The sequence below is a fragment of the Eleginops maclovinus genome, chromosome 9 (genome assembly GCF_036324505.1).
Source record: "Eleginops maclovinus isolate JMC-PN-2008 ecotype Puerto Natales chromosome 9, JC_Emac_rtc_rv5, whole genome shotgun sequence".
In the NCBI taxonomy this organism is placed as follows: domain Eukaryota; kingdom Metazoa; phylum Chordata; class Actinopteri; order Perciformes; family Eleginopidae; genus Eleginops; species Eleginops maclovinus.
Window position 1 is genome coordinate 5,392,780 of NC_086357.1, and position 19,518 is coordinate 5,412,297.

Genomic DNA, 19,518 nt, shown 5'->3' on the forward strand with positions numbered 1-19,518 from the left:
TGAGTCACTTTCAGAGCCGAAAACAGCAGACAAACATCAGTTCAGGTCAATCATAATTTTTATTATGAGATTTTCAAAGACAAGTGTCATGATTCATTCTCAATTGGAAGGCTGTAAAACACAGATTAGCTCACACAGTTTTACACGTTACATGTTTCCTGCATACAGAGATCTTCTCACATTGTGCTTCCTTAAGCAGAATATTTGAAACAGAAATGATAATCATTTGCTTTTAGTCCATTTGACCTGTGGGATATTTGATTGTATTCAGAATGAAAATAATAACAGTAACATTGCAAAATCAAATCATTTTGGATTTGGTTGTCTGACGGTCAGGATTTGTTAGGTCTAGGCGTGTGCAGCTCAACAGATATTGATTAATTTAATGTTCTGTTATTCTGATTGGCGCTTATCAGACCCATTTTTATAAAACGGCCAATATTGAAACACAAAGCTGAACTTATTCATATTTTTACATTAACAATGGATTGAAGAAAGGGGTTATTGGTAAAGCCAATGATACACAGTTATAACCCAACTTTGCATTCTCAATTTTACAGAGGTTTACAGAAAGGTTATATGGTGTTGCTAAATGCATGCAAAATCTATCAATAAATGCAGCTTTATATCAGAGTTAGAAAAAAAAAAGTCATTTGGTATTGATAGAAAATCACAGTTTGTTTATTCCACCAGTAAACACTTTTTATATGCATCACCTTCACTACAAGGACAGCTTCAAAATGGAATTGAAATTGAAAGTGTAATCACTGCTGTGGTCTGATTGCTCTTATGCGGTCAAGCTGCAGACCTCAAGGATCGGCCACCTCGTCCAGATACAGAATGAACAAGCCACGAAACCTCTACCAAAAACACCAGTGCTAACAGTGCAACCTTAACATCACCTGAAAAGTTAGTTAGGAACGTTTAGCAGCAAATTACCTGTGCTAACTTTATGAGTTTGTTAATGTTAGCTCTAGGCTGCGTTAGCTTCACTTGCGAACATTAGCTGACATCATAACTATAGGCTTCTTGCAGTTTTTATCGTTGTGTTAAAGTTGACTTTAGTTTGCTAATGACATGACCATAGCTAGCTTACGTTAGAGAAAGCATTACAATAAGCATTTTGCAGTTTATATTATCATTGTGCTAATATTAATATTCTAACAACATCAGCCAGCCTATCTTAGCTGAAATCATTATAATAAGCGTTTGTTTGCTTCTTTTTCCTGTCAGTTTGCTAACATCAATAGCATAGCTAGATAGCATTGGCAAACTCATGAGGCTAGTAGAAGTTATTTACTGTTTAATGAAACCTGACTTTATAAGTAATAGTTCTATAGACTTAAGGTTGTATTGATAACTTTGGTTTTACAGGTGAAGGTTGAGTTGCGTGGTGATACAATGCATTTAATAAACACTCAGAATCTGCCTATGTATCAATTATGAAATGTGATAAAACCAAAGCATTGCTCATTATAATAAAGTGGAATTTAAACTTCAATTATTAATAATGAAGCATGTTTAACCTTATCACACATTATTTCCCACCATGGGTCCTTTGATGAAGGTGGGCCTGAGCCTGGAGGTCTGCAGCGGGACGCTTTTGGATTTGAATTGAATGAACAATTTGAGCTGACTGTGTTGAACATAACGAAGCAGTTGATAAATTGTCTTAATATTTGATCCTTTTATCTTTTGTCCTTTGTGCAGTTAAGAACTTTAGGATGAGCCTTAAATAATGTGTGCTTTATTCAGAGGAATGGATACTATAGAATTGATCACAGTACAAAAGGCTGGCTGCACTCTTCAGTTCCAAACTAACTCAGAGTCCTTCGGATTCAACATTTAAGATTGCAGGCAAACAGTGCTTTAGCCGCGCACACACACACACACACACACACACACACACACACACACACACACACACACACACACACACACACACACACACACACACACACACACACACACACACACACACACACACACACACACACACACACACACACACACACACACACACACACACACACACCAAACAAGCTGATGGAAGAAAATAGCCCCACAATATAACATATTTATCTCAGACAGGTGTACCATGCTTACAGGTAGACAGCTCTTGTAACCTATTAATGCTGTCCCCAAAAACAATATTAACATCAACTGCGATGTCATCCTCTATACCTGAACACACAGAGACATGCACACTATCCAGGTTATCTAGACACACACTAATGCACATACGTGCTGAGCACCTAATAAAGTGAGGCTGAGAGGTCAGGTGCCATGAAATTAAAGAACAACCCTGAGTCTCTGTCTGTGTAGAAAAGGAGCCACGCCGAGCTGCAAAGACAAAGAGACAAAATAAAAATGTCTCGGTAGATGATACAAAAGAATATATCGGACTTGTACACTGCACTTCAGCAGAAGACCCACATGTGCAAAGAGAAGGAAGTGTTTGAAATGTTAAGACTAAAACACCCAACAAATGTAATGGAGTGTTGATGGAAAAACAACAACTACATTTTGTTGCATTTGCAAGAGCCTGTCAAAGCCAGTATTGAAATCAAATCAATGGGAAGACAGTTAGAAATCGGAATACAAAAGTACACAGCTTTATAAGCTGGAAGTAGAAGTATGTGTCCTGTGTTTGACTTGAAGCAAGTGCAGGTAACGAAAAGGCAGATTCAACCCCATTGCAGCTATGTGGTATAAAGCAATAATTCGAAGAAAATCACGTTGGGTTCAGGATCACCCAACAAGTGTGACAGAGCTCTTAAAAAGGCATCCAATTCAGTTCTTCCCCCTGCTGACAACCCTGTTTGCTCATCATTAGTACTGCAGTCTACCACCACTCACACAAAAAGTATTCCAACACTCTTGAATGCTGTTCTGAGGACTAATACCAGCACACTGACAAAGAATGCATGGGCCAAATCATGTGCCAGGTGGTGCCTCACTACAGACTAGAATCAATCCACTGGAGTGTGATATCAACAAAGTTCAACATTATAGTATACACTAACAAATACAATTCCTCAAGACAGTACTGTGCTTCTTTCTCACTGATGTGACTGATAATGGTGAGCAAGTAAATATGTTGCATTAGTGCTGAACCCTTAACTGATAAGTCAATCAAAGAGATAGTGTGTGCAATCTGTCAAGAGTACGATCTGCATTCACGATACCCGATTTGCTCTTTACTCAACGCGGGGTTGGGTGCAGAACCTTGCAGTGAAAACAGCTAGTTAGGTGGCGCAGCTTGCTGTCATCTGATTGGTTGCGAGTCGAAAGGTCAGTGGCAATCGAGGTCAAAGTTTAAATAATTTCAATATTTTCAGGTGGCACCAACAGAGAGGGTGGTCGGGCTCTCTCCATAGGAAAACGACATGTCGTAGCAGAGCCATTTTACCACTTGTGAATGTAGCCTAATATCGTCTGGGTCCAGCTCCTACAAATCTTCACATTAACAGTGTAACTAACCCAATTTGTGTCTTTTGAAATCTAAGGATGTAGCTCTGGGGGAGGGACAAAGTTTGAGTTGTCTTTACTGCATATTTTTTGATAACTAAGCTTAATTTGTCTTATTTCCTGTTTTAATTATAGATGCTTTTATTTTGAAGGCGACGCTAGGGTCTTGACAGGAAGTTGCTACTGAATGGAAAAGTACGGAGACACGGTTCATAACGGCGAAAGTAAAAGAAAATGTGACACATTTAATGTATAAGCAGCCCCCCGAAGAGGCACAAGGTTTGTTTATGTAGTAAGACTGTAATGCAAAGATTGCTTAGAATTCGTTGTTATACTGTATAAACTCACTTAATTGTTTGTTTAAATAAGTTAGCGTTAGCTTTAGCTCCACGTGTGTACGGGGAAGGCTATGGTAATGTTAGGAGTAAGCTAACGTATATTTGTTGTTTTGTGTCTGTACACAGCTCTTACGTTGGTTGTGGATTTGCAATAAATCTAAAATCACCAGTCAAGTGTCAGACCACCATTCGGAGGGATATGCTACAAACAGTTTTTTGTTTTATGTCAAAGATTTAAAAGGTCTGATATAGCTACTGATGTACTGATCTCATAATGCCGCTCAACTAAAAATATTCATGTGAAGTTTGATCGGTTGTCACAGTGAGCCTTAACCACATGTACAACGCTTTACAATGTTGAACAAAAACACTGCACCCTAGTGAAAAAAACAATTGTATGGTTATATAATAAATAAAAGTACAGAATCATAAAATCATATAAGTAACAATCATTGTATAAACAAACAAGGCTGCTTTTGGTTATCCGACAGCTCAGCTAGTAAGAAACATTTTTTCAGGATTTGACTGAAGTGAGCTACAGGACGCAGCGAACAACGTGATTTTTTAAATCTTTCAGGTCAACAGCACCCACAATAAATATTTGAGTAGAATAACTAAATCAATTGCAGGTGCTTTAAGCCAATTTCTCAGACTAGTAATGCTTAATTCAGAATGTACCAACTTTTTGCAAATGCAGTACTCATTAGTAAGCATTCTTATTTTTCCATAAAGCGGGCGGTCACATCTCGAGTTGCAGCCATTATTGGGAAACGTGCTGTGCCCTTTACTAAGTAAATGTGGCATACAGTTGTATTACTCAGGTTTATGTCAAAGCTACTGTTAGAAATAATCAATATATTGGAGCGGAACATTAAAAGATAATTCACTGTTTCTGGACGGATCATATATGTCCAATTCCGGTAGTATTACCGGATGTTGTTTTTAGCCTCAGATAGCATATAGCTAATATTGTATTGTGTATATACGAGTATAGGGAGAAGGACGCGTGGAGTTACATACTAAACACACCGCCTCTACCTCTCACTCATTGATGCTGCAATAATACTATGGCGTGTTTAATACCTGATAAACCTCAGAAGGATTGCATAATAGAATATCGTAGGTGAGAGCTTCAGGACATTGCTAACAAGATGGCGACGGTGACGTCATAAGAGGACTCGCCCCCGACGACGTCAGCCTATAGAGGAGTCCGGAGTACCCCATGTGACAAGCGGCCAACAGGATCCAGCCCCCGCTGCCAACCAATGAGAGCACGAGACCGGAGCACGTCTTATTTTGAAGTTGTTTATTTTTTGATCGGAAAGGGGTGGTTCTATAAAACATGTTTGTATTGTAGAATCGAGCTCTCTTTTGTTCCGGACCGCCAGACAGTAACTACTGATGAGCTCCACTCAGTCAGCGGCCTGTGGACGCGTGTACCGGGCTATTGAGCCACAGCTGTGAAACTTTTGTAAAACCTACTGCTGCATCCTTTTATTAAATACTCCTTTTGAAACTTATATGAGGAGCTTCACTGCATATGCTTCCAGCAGGTGTCAGTATTGTCACACGCAGTGCATTTATGTTGAGGGTCTGATGTCAAGTCTTGCGAGAGCACGGACAAGAATGAGAGTTTGTGTACACTAACCCATAAACTACTAACATCCAAACTCCATTCACAACTTAAACTAACATTAATGCACACCAAACATAGATGTTCCGTTATCAGCATCATTTGCATTGTCCAGTATGTGATACAAGATGACAAATAAACAAATTAATCAGTTATAAACTGATCATGTTGAAGTGAATTCAACTATGGCAGTGTGGCTATAACAGTGGATTCCTGCCAATGGCCACGGAATATAATCATCTGCTGTCGTTTAACTGTCATCTCTTAACTTTTCCTTTGTGCTTCAGTTTTTATAAGCTGTTTGTAACTTAGTGGTCACGTCCCAAAAAGGGATTAATGCCAACTATAAAACAATATTACCAAGTCGTGAGACAGCCCACTGAGGCCACCTGGGAAACCAACAGGCTACCACATCGTCCCAGGTTCGATTCCATCCTTAGGCCATTTTTTGCATGCCATACCCCTCCTTTTCTCCCCAATCCCAGTCTCAGTTTCACACAAGGAGTGCAAAAAAGCCAAAATAAATCATCAGGTTTTGAGAAATACTCACTCTCACTTGGGTTCTGAGACTGGGGCCATTTTTCCAATAGTTCAAAGAACAAGCGATTCATTGCTGAATATTGCGCACATTCATTTGCCATGCATTATCCAACACAAGCAAAGAAAGTTCTACTTCCAAAATCATACTTATAGCGCTTTATTAGCCAGCTTGTTATTTGATCAGGTACAGTGCATCTAAGCTGATTTTGACTGTCAGTAAACAAACTGTGACGCTCTCTAGGGGAAACTTTAACATTCACATTAGAGGAATATAAATATGCATTTGGTAAAAAAATAAAATAATGTTGTCGTACTACGACTGACAAAACTACAACTACCCTAGACTTTTTATGTTTTGAAATATTTATGAACTTAGACATACTTTCTTGGAGTGAAAGGAACACTTTATTAAATTTAAAAAAGTCTCAGAGAGAAGGGTTTTTATTGTTTAATGTTACCGAGTCACTTAGGAGACTTCCTGCATCTTCCTATTGTGCTACTGTCACAACTGCTTTGCATTTGAGCAAAATGGAACTACTAAATGCAAAGCAGTATTTTATGTGAACCATGATATAGCATAAGAGACTGTTTAGTAAAACGAGACAATTTCCTGAATCTGTGTCACTTGGGTTTCAACACTGCCTCCCCCTTTTTAGTGGACTAGCAGAAGGTGAACGAGAGTGCAGATTATGACGGATTGTTTTGCGCAAGAGTCAACGTTAATATTGGGAAAACATTTCACAAGCCACGTAACTTCTGAGCATTCTGACAAACAGCGTATTTAGCCGACCAAATCAGGAGAAAATAATGTTAGTTTGAGACAAACCGATTTTTCTCTTAGAAACACTGAGCGTTAACATCAGTGAAACTGTGTCAACTTTTTAAGCTAACTTCAACTGACGCTCGCTAACACCCTAGCTATATGTATTTCTAAATAGTTTGTTGGATAAGTTAATATCATAATAAAATATAAATACATTAGACCACATCTAATTAGGGGACAAGAAGTGTACATATACAATTGGTGCTAAATGTAATGTGCTATCTTAAGTTATAGAACCTCTTTAATAGCATTTATATCATTTAGCTACCACCATCTGTTTAGCATTTACAGTAGGTAATACTAGCATTAGCAATATACCATCACTGTTAAATGTAGTGGCATTGTCCACAGTTCAGTTACATAGTATGACTTTAACAAGAATACAGGGAAAATCTACAGCCTTACATGGAAGCATAGAAAGATGGCTGCCCCATCTTGTTGTCCCTAACAGTCAGTTGGGTAGGGTTTTTTCTTTTGGAAGTGAATGATTTTCTAAGGCATCTGCGTAGGCTTGGGCTACTCAAGTAATTGACACATGCGAGTGTAGCACAACCTATCATTAGGGTGTGGGTTCACATCAAATGCAAATTACATCCAAAGTCAACGCAAAGACGTGTTACACCTGCGAAAAGCATCATCCGTGCAATAAATGTTATTACACTGAGGCCCTGACATTGTTGATAAAAATGGAGGAAAATGGTTGTAGTGTGGGTGTTCATCAATAATAAACCTCAGAATTGCCAGTGGGTTTATATAAATCATATTTTTTATCCATTTATGGCAATACATTTCAGTTCATTTTGGTTTGATAACACTGTAGTAAATTAGATTGTTACAGCCATATGAACTAAGGCGAATTGAACATAATCTCACGGACAAACCTGCTTGAGTAATGCAAGTAAACTATTATCTTCGTGTTTGGTGTGAACACAGTATTATAGCAGCATTTTGGTTATTTGGCTAGCTTGAATGTCATGGGGCACTTGAGTGGTGTATATATAAATACATGTGACAAAATGTGGGATTAATGGGTACTGCATACCCACTGTTATCACAAAGTGGAAGCAAAGGAATAAAACAACAGATAAAAGTAACATTCCACTGCAAACAGGCCAAGCTTCCTGACTCTTTTCCTCATTATTAAAACTGTCTCACCACCCTGGTATTACCAATATAATCGGACAAAATGATGTAACTTTGTTGCTAACACTAACACTTAAACAAGGATATCTGTCACAAAATTGACTAATAAACCTCAATATTTTGTGCGTGACTAGCCACATTTCTTGAAACTTAAGTAGGAAACACCTCTATGTGACTCTTCGGTAAAACTTATTCTCACAGGGCTTACATTCCATCAACGGACCACTAGCTCATGCACAAACTATAGATAAAAAGTCAGTATATTGTAGCCACTGCAAAATCCCTCTTCAAGTTTCATATGCATAGTTCTACACAACCCTTAAAGCTACTATGTGTATTTTTTTAAATGTCCAACTTTGGCGAAACACATACATTCCTCCAATTTCAACCAGGACATTAGTAAGCATTGAAGATGCTACACATGTTACACACAGTAGTTTTAAACTACTCAATACATGTACTGGCAGCTGTGTTTTTCAAGACTATAATTAACAAGACTACGACTAGGATATCCTATGAACAAATGAAAGCGTACTTAGCTGAAGTTATACATTATTTGTACTGCAGAGAGGCCTTATTGGGCTTGCTTTTGGTACCACATGCTTTTCTCTATTTTTTTCAGTACATTATACATTATTATTATTATTATTATTGGGAGGCCTTAAAATCACGGAAGTGAAAAGACAAAATTGCAGTCACGATTGATGACAGCGTAGCATTTTTTAAATGCCAGGAGATCGCAGGATGTCCCATGTTGCCCTATTATTAGTGCTCTACAGTGTTTTAACGCCACCTTTCAGAATGTTAAGCATGCTTTGTAACCTTGGCAGAGGTGGTACCAAAATATACCAGGTTCAATCCAGAACACTTGCTAACAGAAAACAATAAAAAGTGTGAGTCAAGCCTTTTCTTCCCATTCAGGAAATTCAGCAGAACTTAGAAGAGGTTTTCCATTGCCACTTCTATTTTAGTTGGTGTACTCATTTTCCAACTAGAAAAAGGTTTTAGACAATTCAGCTTGCTCATAATGGCAGAGAGTATGTGCCGGTTGGGGGGGGGGGCGGGGGGTCTGTTGTGATTGGTCATTCGCTTACAGATGTCCCACCCCTTAGCCTATCACATACAATGTGTTGAAGTGCTAGCCAATAGGAGCACAAGGGTTAAATTGTGATGTCACTATATTACTGAAGTAAACAAAGGACTCCAATGGTGTTTCAGGCAGAGGAGCGGGGGTTGGGGTTGTGTGGGAGAGAAACATCCTTTGGAGGGAACTTTGGGATTTTAGTTTTTGCAGACCATTTACATGCACAAAAACCTATATAACACACCACAAGAAAGGGAAACCCCCAAAATAATAGGGTCCCTTTAACAGACATAAAGCTCCCGTATACACCCCTGGGAGATCAGTGTTATCCTGCTACATATTTCTAACCACGTCCCTGACTCAGCTGATGAGATAAGTGTTCACTTTCATATTAAATGTCGAGCACAGATTCTGAAACATTACATTTATTTTTTAACGGCTTTTGCTTTGTCCACAAACATCAGAACACTTTTTCTCCTACTACACACTGTTAAATGACAGTGAAATGGAAGCTAGAACAGGAAGAACTGTACTCAGTGAGTCAGTAGAAGATGTAGCTGCAGCTCACCCTGAAGATGGATGTGCTATGTGCAGACTGGAGGCAGCTCAAATAAAATGTATCAGCTGAGTTCAATTTATCCTCTGCATGTAACACCTATTCACTCCGATACAAAACAACATGAATGAAATGCAGAACGTTGAACTACGCTCATAACTGAATAATACAAATACAAATTCAAACTACAGGTTAAACACTCAGAACTTGCCTGTAGTAGAAACTTCTTCTCCCCTGTGTTTATCATGCTAATGGTGCTTAGGTGGGAATTGAGCTTAAGGGCTTCACTGCACGGTCTGGTATAAGTAACCTCTTTTGTACGCGCTGAGAGGGTAGAAGGTGGCCACCACCAGCTTCCCATCGAAGGTGCGGCCCGTCAGCAGCCTTTGAGCCTCCTTGGAGTCAGAGGAGTTGGCGTACTCTACGAACACCTGATGGAGAGACACATTTTGAGGAGATAGAAGGTGAATGACTAAACGTGTGATGAACCTGACTCACCCTCTGGTCGCTGTCATGACTGTGTTTCAAATTAAAGACCACTGGAAGAGTATCAGACGCGGGGTAATCTCAAGCCACACAGCGGCATTTAAAATGAATGATATCTGTGTTGTGTTACTTTTTATGAAATGGATGGTTTGGATTTTGATCGTGGGTTGTATCATGTAATTATTCTTAGTTGTAAGTACAACTAGATGTATTCCCCCATTTGGAGAAACAGACAGGAATATTAAAAGGAGTTTAATCAATAAATAGGCCCCTGTCCTCTAGGGATGACCTAGCAACTGTGAATTGCTTTGTGTTTTTGTGAAACGTGCTATATAACTAAATAATAAATAAACTTGCCTTACAGGAGAGAACACTGTCAGTATAGTAAGGGTACTAGTATACTGGATTATATTCAACTACTACTAAGGGGTATATTGCACGCAAGGTCTTACTTGACCTCAATTAAAAAAATATATTTAAGAACTGCCTGAGTTTTCATAACATTTGTTATGCAAGAACCTCACGAGGTCTGTAAATATGAAAAATGATAAAAATAACACTGGAATAATGTTTTTTCTTTCAAAACTCCATTTTCAGTTAAGTTTAAATAAGTTATGAAAACCATGGGTTTACAGATCAGTCTCACCTGCCCTTTGCCTGGGTTCTCTTTGGGGATGAGCAGAGACACCACAGAGCCGTATTTCTGGCACTCCTCTTTCATGTCCTCCAGGATGTCTGGGAGAAATAATGACAGATAATTGGACAAGCTTTTTACTCCTGCTGACTTGAAAGAAACAGGAAATCAACTTTGAAATTCATTTAATTAAAGGTCCCCTATTGTGCAAAACTCACTTTTTGGCTTTTATACATAAATATTTGTCCCCGGTGTGTAAGGAGACTGCCAAAGTGTCAGAAAATACAACCCTCTCTCTTTTCCTCCTTACCCATATCTGTAAAAATGGGTGTACAAACGAGCTGATCAAGATTTTCTGCCGATATGATGTCACAACCGAAATGTGGGCTGGATTTCCATTGAACTCCTGGCAATGTCCCCGCCACATGACACGTCTCAACCTATCATCCCCCATATACAGTCGCGAGCTGAATCCCCTCTGCAGAACCTTTGAGTGTCTGTGTCTCTGTGCAGGACGTCTGCAGGAGGGACTTAAGAGTTGTTGCTTATATAATACTAGGACTGACCTCCAATATTCGACTATTCGACGATTCGATTCGGAGAGGTCTGATTGGACTATGAACCTCGTAGTCGAATCTTCGTAAAATGTTGTTATACAACAAAGACCATACCATTCTGACTATATGGGGTGCCCGCGGCTGCCGAGCATTAATTGTTACATAGAATGTCTTTTTTTGTTATAAAAAAGCCTATTTTAAAGCAAAATCTGTCTATTTTATGTTAATAAAGAGTTCCAATGATTTGTTCGTTTAAATGGTAGTCTTAGTTTATTACAGTATTAATAAATCACACCCACTGCAGTTGCGCAATCCAAATGAGCGCAGGTGAGCAGCACACAGGACCGTTAGTGTTTACGGATTTATTGGCTCACAATGGCTACTAAAAAGACATCAAAAGTGTGGAACTATTTTGAAAAGGTTAAAGATGACCCGAAGAAAGTGAAGTGTAAGTTGTGTGAGCAGGTTCTTGCATATCACACGACGACAACCAACATGGCATATCATTTGAAGCGGGTAAGGCTTGTTAACTTTACAAACAAACAAACAGTTCTACCAGTCTTTTATCAATACAGGCATTAAAATATTATTGTTATATTATTCTATCATTTACAGTTACACCCGCAGTGTCATGACGACAACTCAGCCGGCACGTCTGCATCAGCGGCGGCCCCGAGATTAACGCAAAAAAAACTTGATTTGAGACCACCACTTTCAGAGAAGAGAAAAAGGGAAATTACTGAACAGATTGCGGAGTTTGTGGCACTTGATATGAAGCCTGTGCGCATTGTTGAGGGTGGGGGATTTAAAGAACTCTTGCGCACACTTGAGCCAGGCTACACCCTCCCTACAAGAGCTATGATGGATATCGTGCACACAAAATATCTATCGACACGGTCAGAGATATACAGGGCAATACAGGACTGTGAAGCTGTCAGTTTCACAACTGATATCTGGACCTCGCTTCAGATGGAGGCTTATCTCACAGTCACATCAAATTTCATCACTGGAGACTGGCGACTGGAGAGTTTTGTTTTAGAAACAAAAAGGGGGGACAGTCACACAGCCGATCACATTGTACGAGAACTGACGGAGATCATTTGCGAGTGGGACATTCCAAGTAAGATCGTTTCTGTGACAACGCAGCAAACATGGTTGCGTGCACCAACCATGGTTGCGTGCACCAACCAGTTGGTCCAGCAGCCCTCCTGGGGAAATATGAAAGGGGTGCGCTGCGCGGGCCACACATTACAACTCTGCATAAACAGCGCTCTGAAGCAGGACCCCATTTGCCGCACTGTTGCTGCTGCAAGGCGCTTGGTTTCTCATTTCAAAAAAAGCGCAAAGGCCACCACAGCACTTCAAGATAAACAGAAACAACAGAATGTTCCTCAGCATAAACTGATGCAGGATGTTGTCACCCGTTGGAACTCTGTTTATTTGATGCTCGATCGCTTGATCGAACAGAAGGGGCCAGTTTCAGCCGTGCTCACAGATGACAGTGTGAGCAAACGGTCCGATCGTGACCTGGAGCTATCCACATCACAGTGGCGCACAGCAGAGGACATTGTCGCTGTTCTTAAACCAATGATCACTCTGGCAGAGAAAATAATGCATCCCTGTCTGCCACTGTCCCCATGCTTATGAATATTAAAAAAAGACATTTGGTGGTGCATGCGGACGACAGTCGAACCACAAAGATCATCAAGACTACGCTGTCCGAGGAGATGGACAGGCGATGGGAGCTTAAAGGGCCAGGGCTGGAAAGAAGTGTTATGTCATTTTGCACTAGTTCCAGGCTGTTGCGATAAGTTTAATTATTTATTTATTTTATCCCGATTCCCGAGTGTAAACTGTGAATTAAAAGCCAAGAAATAGGTTCTTAACTGAGCGATAATGGCATGTTTTGGCACGTTGTTGTTTTTGAAGCCATTTTGTTCCGATTTTATGTGAACTGTTGTGATGTTTAATATGCCCAGTTTCGTTCATCTGGCTTTAAATAAATAAAGGTATTTGTTTCACACCTACCATGTTTTTTGAGCTCTTTTGTTTGAAACGGAAAAATATAAAGCTGCTATCTGAAAAAAAAAAAGGTTCGACTATCAGTCGACTACGGCAAAATCTGACGAATCAGATTCGACTATGAAAATCCTTAGTCGAAAACAGCCCTATATAATACATATAATGTCTCTGTTCTAGTGGTAAACACTGAGAAGTTTCAGAAATAATGCTGGATGTGGTTTGGAACATAATATGGCGTTTAATCACGGCAGTGTTTAGCTGAGTTTCTCCTTTAGAAACTTCTCTCTTCAGAGAGAGAGCTGCATGACGCTCCAAAGGGGCGCGGCCAGCTTCAGCTCAGCTCAAATTTAAAGCAACAGTCACAGAATCATCACTTCAGGATGGGTGATCTGTTTGGTATTTTGAGCAAAATACTTCACAGACATGTTTTATATAAGTATTGCCCTACAATATATTTTCCAAATATAGCATAATAGGAGACCTTTAAATTAAGTTCAGGAAAGAAATGGTGTACCTTCATACTCCTCTTCATTGTGCAGATGGCTGTCATCAATCAGGTTGAGCAGGCGCAGGACAGGGGTGGGCAGCAGGACCAGGTCCTCAATGTGAGGAGCTAACACACACACACACACACACACACACACACACACACACACACACACACACACACACACACACACACACACACACACACACACACACACACACACACACACACACACACACACACACACACACACACACACACATAAATATGACTCAGAGACATTACTCGAGGAGGACGTTTTATATATTTCAACATACCAAAGGGAATACTGAAGAACGGGCTCAGCAGGGCAGTTTTAGCAGAGCATCTTTGCTTTGGTTTGTTGAGAAGCATGCTGCAGACAGAGATATACATTAGCAACTTTCACAAACTTTAACAAGACCTCTTTCCACTTTTCAGGTATCACCATATGTGACATTTATATTTGTCTGATATTCGAGGTTATACATAAATATATGATCATTGTTCTGTAGTGGAATAATGATCAAAGCAAGTCTAGTCCAAACTGAACATTTACTTGCAGCAGTTTACAACAGAATCGATGGTGAAAGTGGAAAACATGGCCTCGACATCTCGTATTCTTTTTTTTCTCCTACCGGAAAACACAGAGACTTGCACTGCAAAATAAAAGAATTTTCCTGGATTTCAAAATTAAATCAGGTAACAAATTATTATTAAGTTACAAAAATCATTGTTTTTTACAATTTCTTCAATTGTGATTTCCAAAGTGCTTGGATGAGACGGGATGATACTCTTTGCTTCCTTTTTTTACAAAACAAAACATGCCTGGAAGAAATACCAACACAAACAATATCAAGAGCTTGTTATCTTTAAAACATTTTAGGAAGATATTGTCGTAACAACCAAACAAACAAAATGTTGAATTTCCTAAATGATGTGTTCTACCCTGTAGTGTTTATTAAATATTCCTTCGTTTTTTGGGTGTTTCTAGTCTTGTTGAGTTGCTTATTATTGTGCACTTTTCTGTTCTTGTATTCTAAATGATGTTAGAGTCTTTTTGTCCTTTCCTGTATTCTCCATTTTTTTTGTTAAATATTTGGGTAAAGGGAAGTCTGTGGTAGTTTACTAAAAATGTTAAAAAGTGACTATAGAAAAAATAACTCTGCTTATACAGGAAGTCTGGTCAATACACAGTATAGTCAAATCAAAGCGTGTGAATCCACAGCTGTGTGTGTAGAGCGTACCTTTTGATAAGGTCTCTGATGTGATAGACAGGGATGGCAGGGCACACCACACTATTGCTGGCAAAAAGATGGTCGACAATGGCAGCACTGTTATCCTGAAGAAGAGGAAAACAGATTAAGGACACAAAGGATATGCTCTGTCTTATATATACAGTGGGGCAAAAAAGTATTTAGTCAGCCACCAATTGTGCAAGTTCTCCCATTTAAAAAGATGAGAGTGGCCTGTAATTTTTATCATAGGTATACCTCAACTATGAGAGACAGAATGAGAAAAAAAATCCAGGAAATCACATTGTAGGATTTTTAAAGAATTTGTTTTCTAATTATTGTGGAAAATAAGTATTTGGTCAATAACAAAAGTTCATCTCAATACTTTGTTATATACCCTTTGTTGGCAATGACAGATGTCAAACGTTTTCTGTAAGTCTTCACAAGGTTTTCACACACTGTTGCTGGTATTTTGGCCCATTCCTCCATGCAGATCTCCTCTAAAGCAGTGATGTTTTGGGGCTGTCGCTGGTCAACACGGACTTTCAACTCCCTCCAAAGATTTTCTATAGGGTTGAGATCTGGAGACTGGCTAGGCCACTCCAGGACCTTGAAATGCTTCTTACGAAGCCACTCCTTCGTTGCCCTGGCGGTGTGTTTGGGATCATTGTCATGCTGAAAGACCCAGCCACGCTTCATCTTCAGTGCCCTTGCTGATGGAAGGAGGTTTTCACTCAAAATCTCACGATACATGGCCCCATTCATTCTTTCCTTTACACGGATCAGTCGTCCTGGTCCCTTTGCAGAAAAACAGCCCCAAAGCATGATGTTTCCACCCCCATGCTTCACAGTAGGTATGGTGTTCTTTGGATGCAACTCTGCATTCTTTCTCCTCCAAACACGACGAGTTGAGTTTTTACCAAAAAGTTCTATTTTGGTTTCATCTGACCATATGACATTCTCCCAATCCTCTTCTGGATCATCTAAATGCCCTCTAGCAAACTTCAGACAGGCCTGGACATGTACTGGCTTAAGCAGGGGGACACGTCTGGAACTGCAGGATTTAAGTCCCTGGCGGCATAGTTTCAAGGTTTCAAGGTTTTATTTGTCATATGCACAGCAGATACAGCGTATATGTTGGCAATGAAAATCTTATGTCGCGTGCTCCTCCAACAACTCAACATACATGGTGTAATAGTGTGTTACTGATGGTAGCCTCTGTTACTTTGGTCCCAGCTCTCTGCAGGTCATTCACTAGGTCCCCCCGTGTGGTTCTGGGATTTTTGCTCACCGTTCTTGTGATCATTTTGACCCCACGGGGTGAGATCTTGCGTGGAGCCCCAGATCGAGGGAGATTAGCAGTGGTCTTGTATGTCTTCCATTTTCTAATAATTGCTCCCACAGTTGATTTCTTCACACCAAGCTGCTTACCTATTGCAGATTCAGTTTTCCCAGCCTGGTGCAGGTCTACAATTTTGTCTCTGGTCTCCTTTGACAGCTCTTTGGTCTTGGCCATAGTGGAGTTTGGAGTATGACTGTTTGAGGTTGGGGACAGGTGTCTTTTATACTGATAACGAGTTCAAAAAGGTGCCATTAATACAGGTAACGAGTGGAGGACAGAGGAGCCTCTTAAAGAAGAAGTTACAGGTCTGTGAGAGCCAGAAATCTTGCTTGTTTGTAGGTGACCAAATACTTATTTTACCGAGGAATTTACCAATTAATTCATTAAAAATCCTACAATGTGATTTCCTGGATTTTATTTTCTCATTCTGTCTCTCATAGTTGAGGTATACGTATGATAAAAATTACAGAGAGAGCTTTGTCATACAGTACCTTCCACTTCTGTGTGCGGATGGTCTCTTTGAGTTTGATTCCTGAGAACATCTCCAACAGGATGATGCCCAGGCTCCACATGTCCACAGCAGAGGTGCAGCCAGAATCCCCCAATAGCTCCAACCCTTCCTGAGCGAGGCTGTTCTGATGCTCCGCCTCTGGGGCCCGGTACCCATCTGTCTGGATGTATTTGACATCCTGGAGAAAGTGAGGTAAGAGATGAGCTACAAATTAAACATGTACTACCCTAGCTGCTCCCTAAACTAGCCTTTAAACTTCCAGGCACCCACCTGGTTGCCCTCTTTGAAGCTGAGGCCGAAGTCGATGAGCTTGAAACACTCATCATCGGCGCTCCAGAGAATGTTGCGTGGCTTGAGGTCGGCGTGGACGTAGCCTTTCCTGTGGAGGAAGGAGAGAGCCTCCAGGATGTCTCTGGCACAGTGCTGCACCAGCCACATGGAGTGGCTCTGCTGGGGCCTGACAGAAACAGCAAAAATCAAGTTAAACCTGGAGCTTAGGCTCAATTAGAGAAGGCTTCACAGTGGCTGCACTCACCAGCATCCATTATATTATCTTTCGTAACGTTTTTTTTGTTTGTGATGGCCACATAAATCATGTATGCTGCCATTTTCAAATCGTCTGAATCTCCTCTGACTGATTACTATTAGGACCTGGTCGCATTTAAAAGGAGAGTTCAATGTCAGTAGTAACTCAGTCATAAGTCACATATAGCCAACTAGAAATATTATCCTAGCTGTGTAACTATATCAAGTTACATATTTTGCTCTTATTTTGTTTGTTGAATAAGTTGCAACTGAGTTAACCATGTTGCTCTGCTGGTGCATGTTCTGCCAGGTAAAATTACCTGGTCAATGGAGTCTAGTAGCATTGAAGAGAGCATTGAAAATTTTCCAGTCTGGAAGAGCTGCCTGACGGCGAAAGTGATCTCAATATAGCGTACACTTTACAGATATATTGTTTTTTAAGTGTGTCTAAAATATGTTTTGCTACTGCCCCCATCGGTTCATTGCTAATCTTCCTGTGGTACTCGTGTCTGTTCCTCCATACTGGGGGTGTGCCAACCTACATCTACTGTATGTGCTACACTGGCTATTTAAAAGAACCACAAACAATTCCACTTTAAATCCATACAAATAAATGTGCACATGTGACTCTCAAATCTAAACATGGTGGAGCTAATCTGATGCCCTGGCCACCTGCTGCAGTCTGATCTATAATGTATGAGAAGCAGAGGCATGACTTCACTTACCTTCCACCCTGGGTACCACTACTGCCTCTCACCAACAGATCACACACGCTGACATCCAGGAGCTCCAGCAGCAGACAGCGGGTGGCAACCCCCATACAGCTGTAGTTAGTGAACACCCCATACAGTGTCACTAATAGGAGAAGAGAGCTGTCAGTGCAAACAGCTAGGCTTAAACAGATGCATTTTTTCAGGTAAAAAAAACCCTCTTACTAGACTGGAGCATTTACTACAGGATAATGACCCAGGCAGAACAACACCGTGGCACATTTAAAAGTCTGGTACAGATCCTGTGTTGATCTCATATGCATAATTACAAAACCAGGCCATAACTATTGGTAAATGGTATTGCTGTTTATTTTTACCAGGTGTATACCACAGATGACAAGGACATTTCTATTCAATTGATATATTTTTTTAAAGAAATGTGGCTTTTTGCTCTGTGTAAAAGGACCATACGGGTACAACCATTAGCCAGTATCATATACCCTGCAATATTTTAGTTAAAAAAAATTGTGTTACCTATGTTTTTATGTCCCTGGATATCTTCCAGCACGGACCTCTCATTGTGATACCCGTAGTCTCCTCCCTGAGTGTCAGCCTGAAACTCCTTGACAGCGGCGGTGGTGCTGGCTCTGCCCGAGCTGACCTGGTACACCGAGGCCGAGACTCCTTGGCCGAGCCGGGACTGGACGGTCCACAACTCCCCAAATATCTCAAAAAGTACCGGCTTCATGCCCTGGTCGACACTACCCTGTGGGAGCTTGATGCTGTCAGGACGCGGTGCCTGCGCCTTTGCGCTAGCCTCTGCGGAGCCGCAGTGAGCCATGGGCAGGCGGTGGATGGGAGAGCAGACGGGCAGCTAGATGATAGGTGGGAGCAGCTGCAGGAGCATTGCAAACGACCCAGGTTCTGTCAGCGCCACATAAAACTACCAGGACGTGTCAACGACAGCTCACAGACAATTCAGCTACACCAGCAACCTTGGTAAAGCAGAGAACAGAGCGACACCTGGGCATATTAAAGTGCTGTCTGCTAACCGAGGCTGTCAAAATGAATTTACGCTAGATAGCTGACACAACGTTTAGCTCACTTAGCTAATACAAATGGCTAAAATAACACACAAAACACTTCTCTAACGCGGAGGAAAAAACTTGCCCCAAAATATGGCGTCGTATCGTGTATAATAACTTAGAAGTGTGTTATTTTTACCTGGAGAAAGTTTTGCCTAAAGTATAGTAACTCAGGTGGTTGATATGAAGCTCAGATCCGGTTCTACACCACTGCCTGCAGATTTTTGGTGCATCTTTCGGGCAGCCTTCCCCCTGCCGGTGAGGCGTATCACAACACGACATTTACATTTCTTTACATGACATGCCATTTTTCCTATT

General features: G+C 40.6%; 1 protein-coding gene across 3 annotated transcripts; it reads right to left on the reverse strand.

Annotated features, from left to right (window-relative positions):
* Positions 1 to 40: 40 nt before the first annotated feature.
* On the reverse strand, positions 41 to 19,452 carry uhmk1 (U2AF homology motif (UHM) kinase 1). 3 transcript variants are annotated; one of them, XM_063890888.1, is made up of 10 exons: positions 19,340 to 19,452; positions 18,650 to 19,110; positions 18,131 to 18,260; positions 17,151 to 17,337; positions 16,861 to 17,058; positions 15,040 to 15,134; positions 14,092 to 14,168; positions 13,802 to 13,900; positions 10,721 to 10,809; positions 41 to 10,019 (listed from the first exon to the last, which is right to left on the reverse strand). In XM_063890888.1, exons 2-10 carry the CDS (start codon positions 18,954 to 18,956, stop codon positions 9,873 to 9,875), a joined length of 1,329 nt encoding a protein of 442 aa, XP_063746958.1. In that variant the 5' UTR covers positions 18,957 to 19,110; positions 19,340 to 19,452; the 3' UTR covers positions 41 to 9,872. The 3 variants fall into 3 exon arrangements, with proteins under 3 accessions (XP_063746958.1, XP_063746959.1, XP_063746957.1); XM_063890889.1 differs by having other exon boundaries at positions 18,650 to 19,138; positions 19,340 to 19,401; XM_063890887.1 differs by having other exon boundaries at positions 18,650 to 19,422.
* Between the last annotated feature and the right edge of the window lie 66 nt (positions 19,453 to 19,518).

Excerpts from the sequence above, each read along its gene's own strand:
- uhmk1 (XM_063890888.1), bottom strand. The coding sequence starts at position 18,956 with ATGGCTCACTGCGGCTCCGCAGAGGCTAGCGCAAAGGCGCAGGCACCG. Across the intron at positions 17,059-17,150 it reads GCTTCAAAGAGGGCAACCAG|GATGTCAAATACATCCAGAC; the intron begins GTGGGTGCCTGG and ends CACTTTCTCCAG. Across the intron at positions 15,135-16,860 it reads TCCGCACACAGAAGTGGAAG|GATAACAGTGCTGCCATTGT; the intron begins GTACTGTATGAC and ends CCTCTTCTTCAG.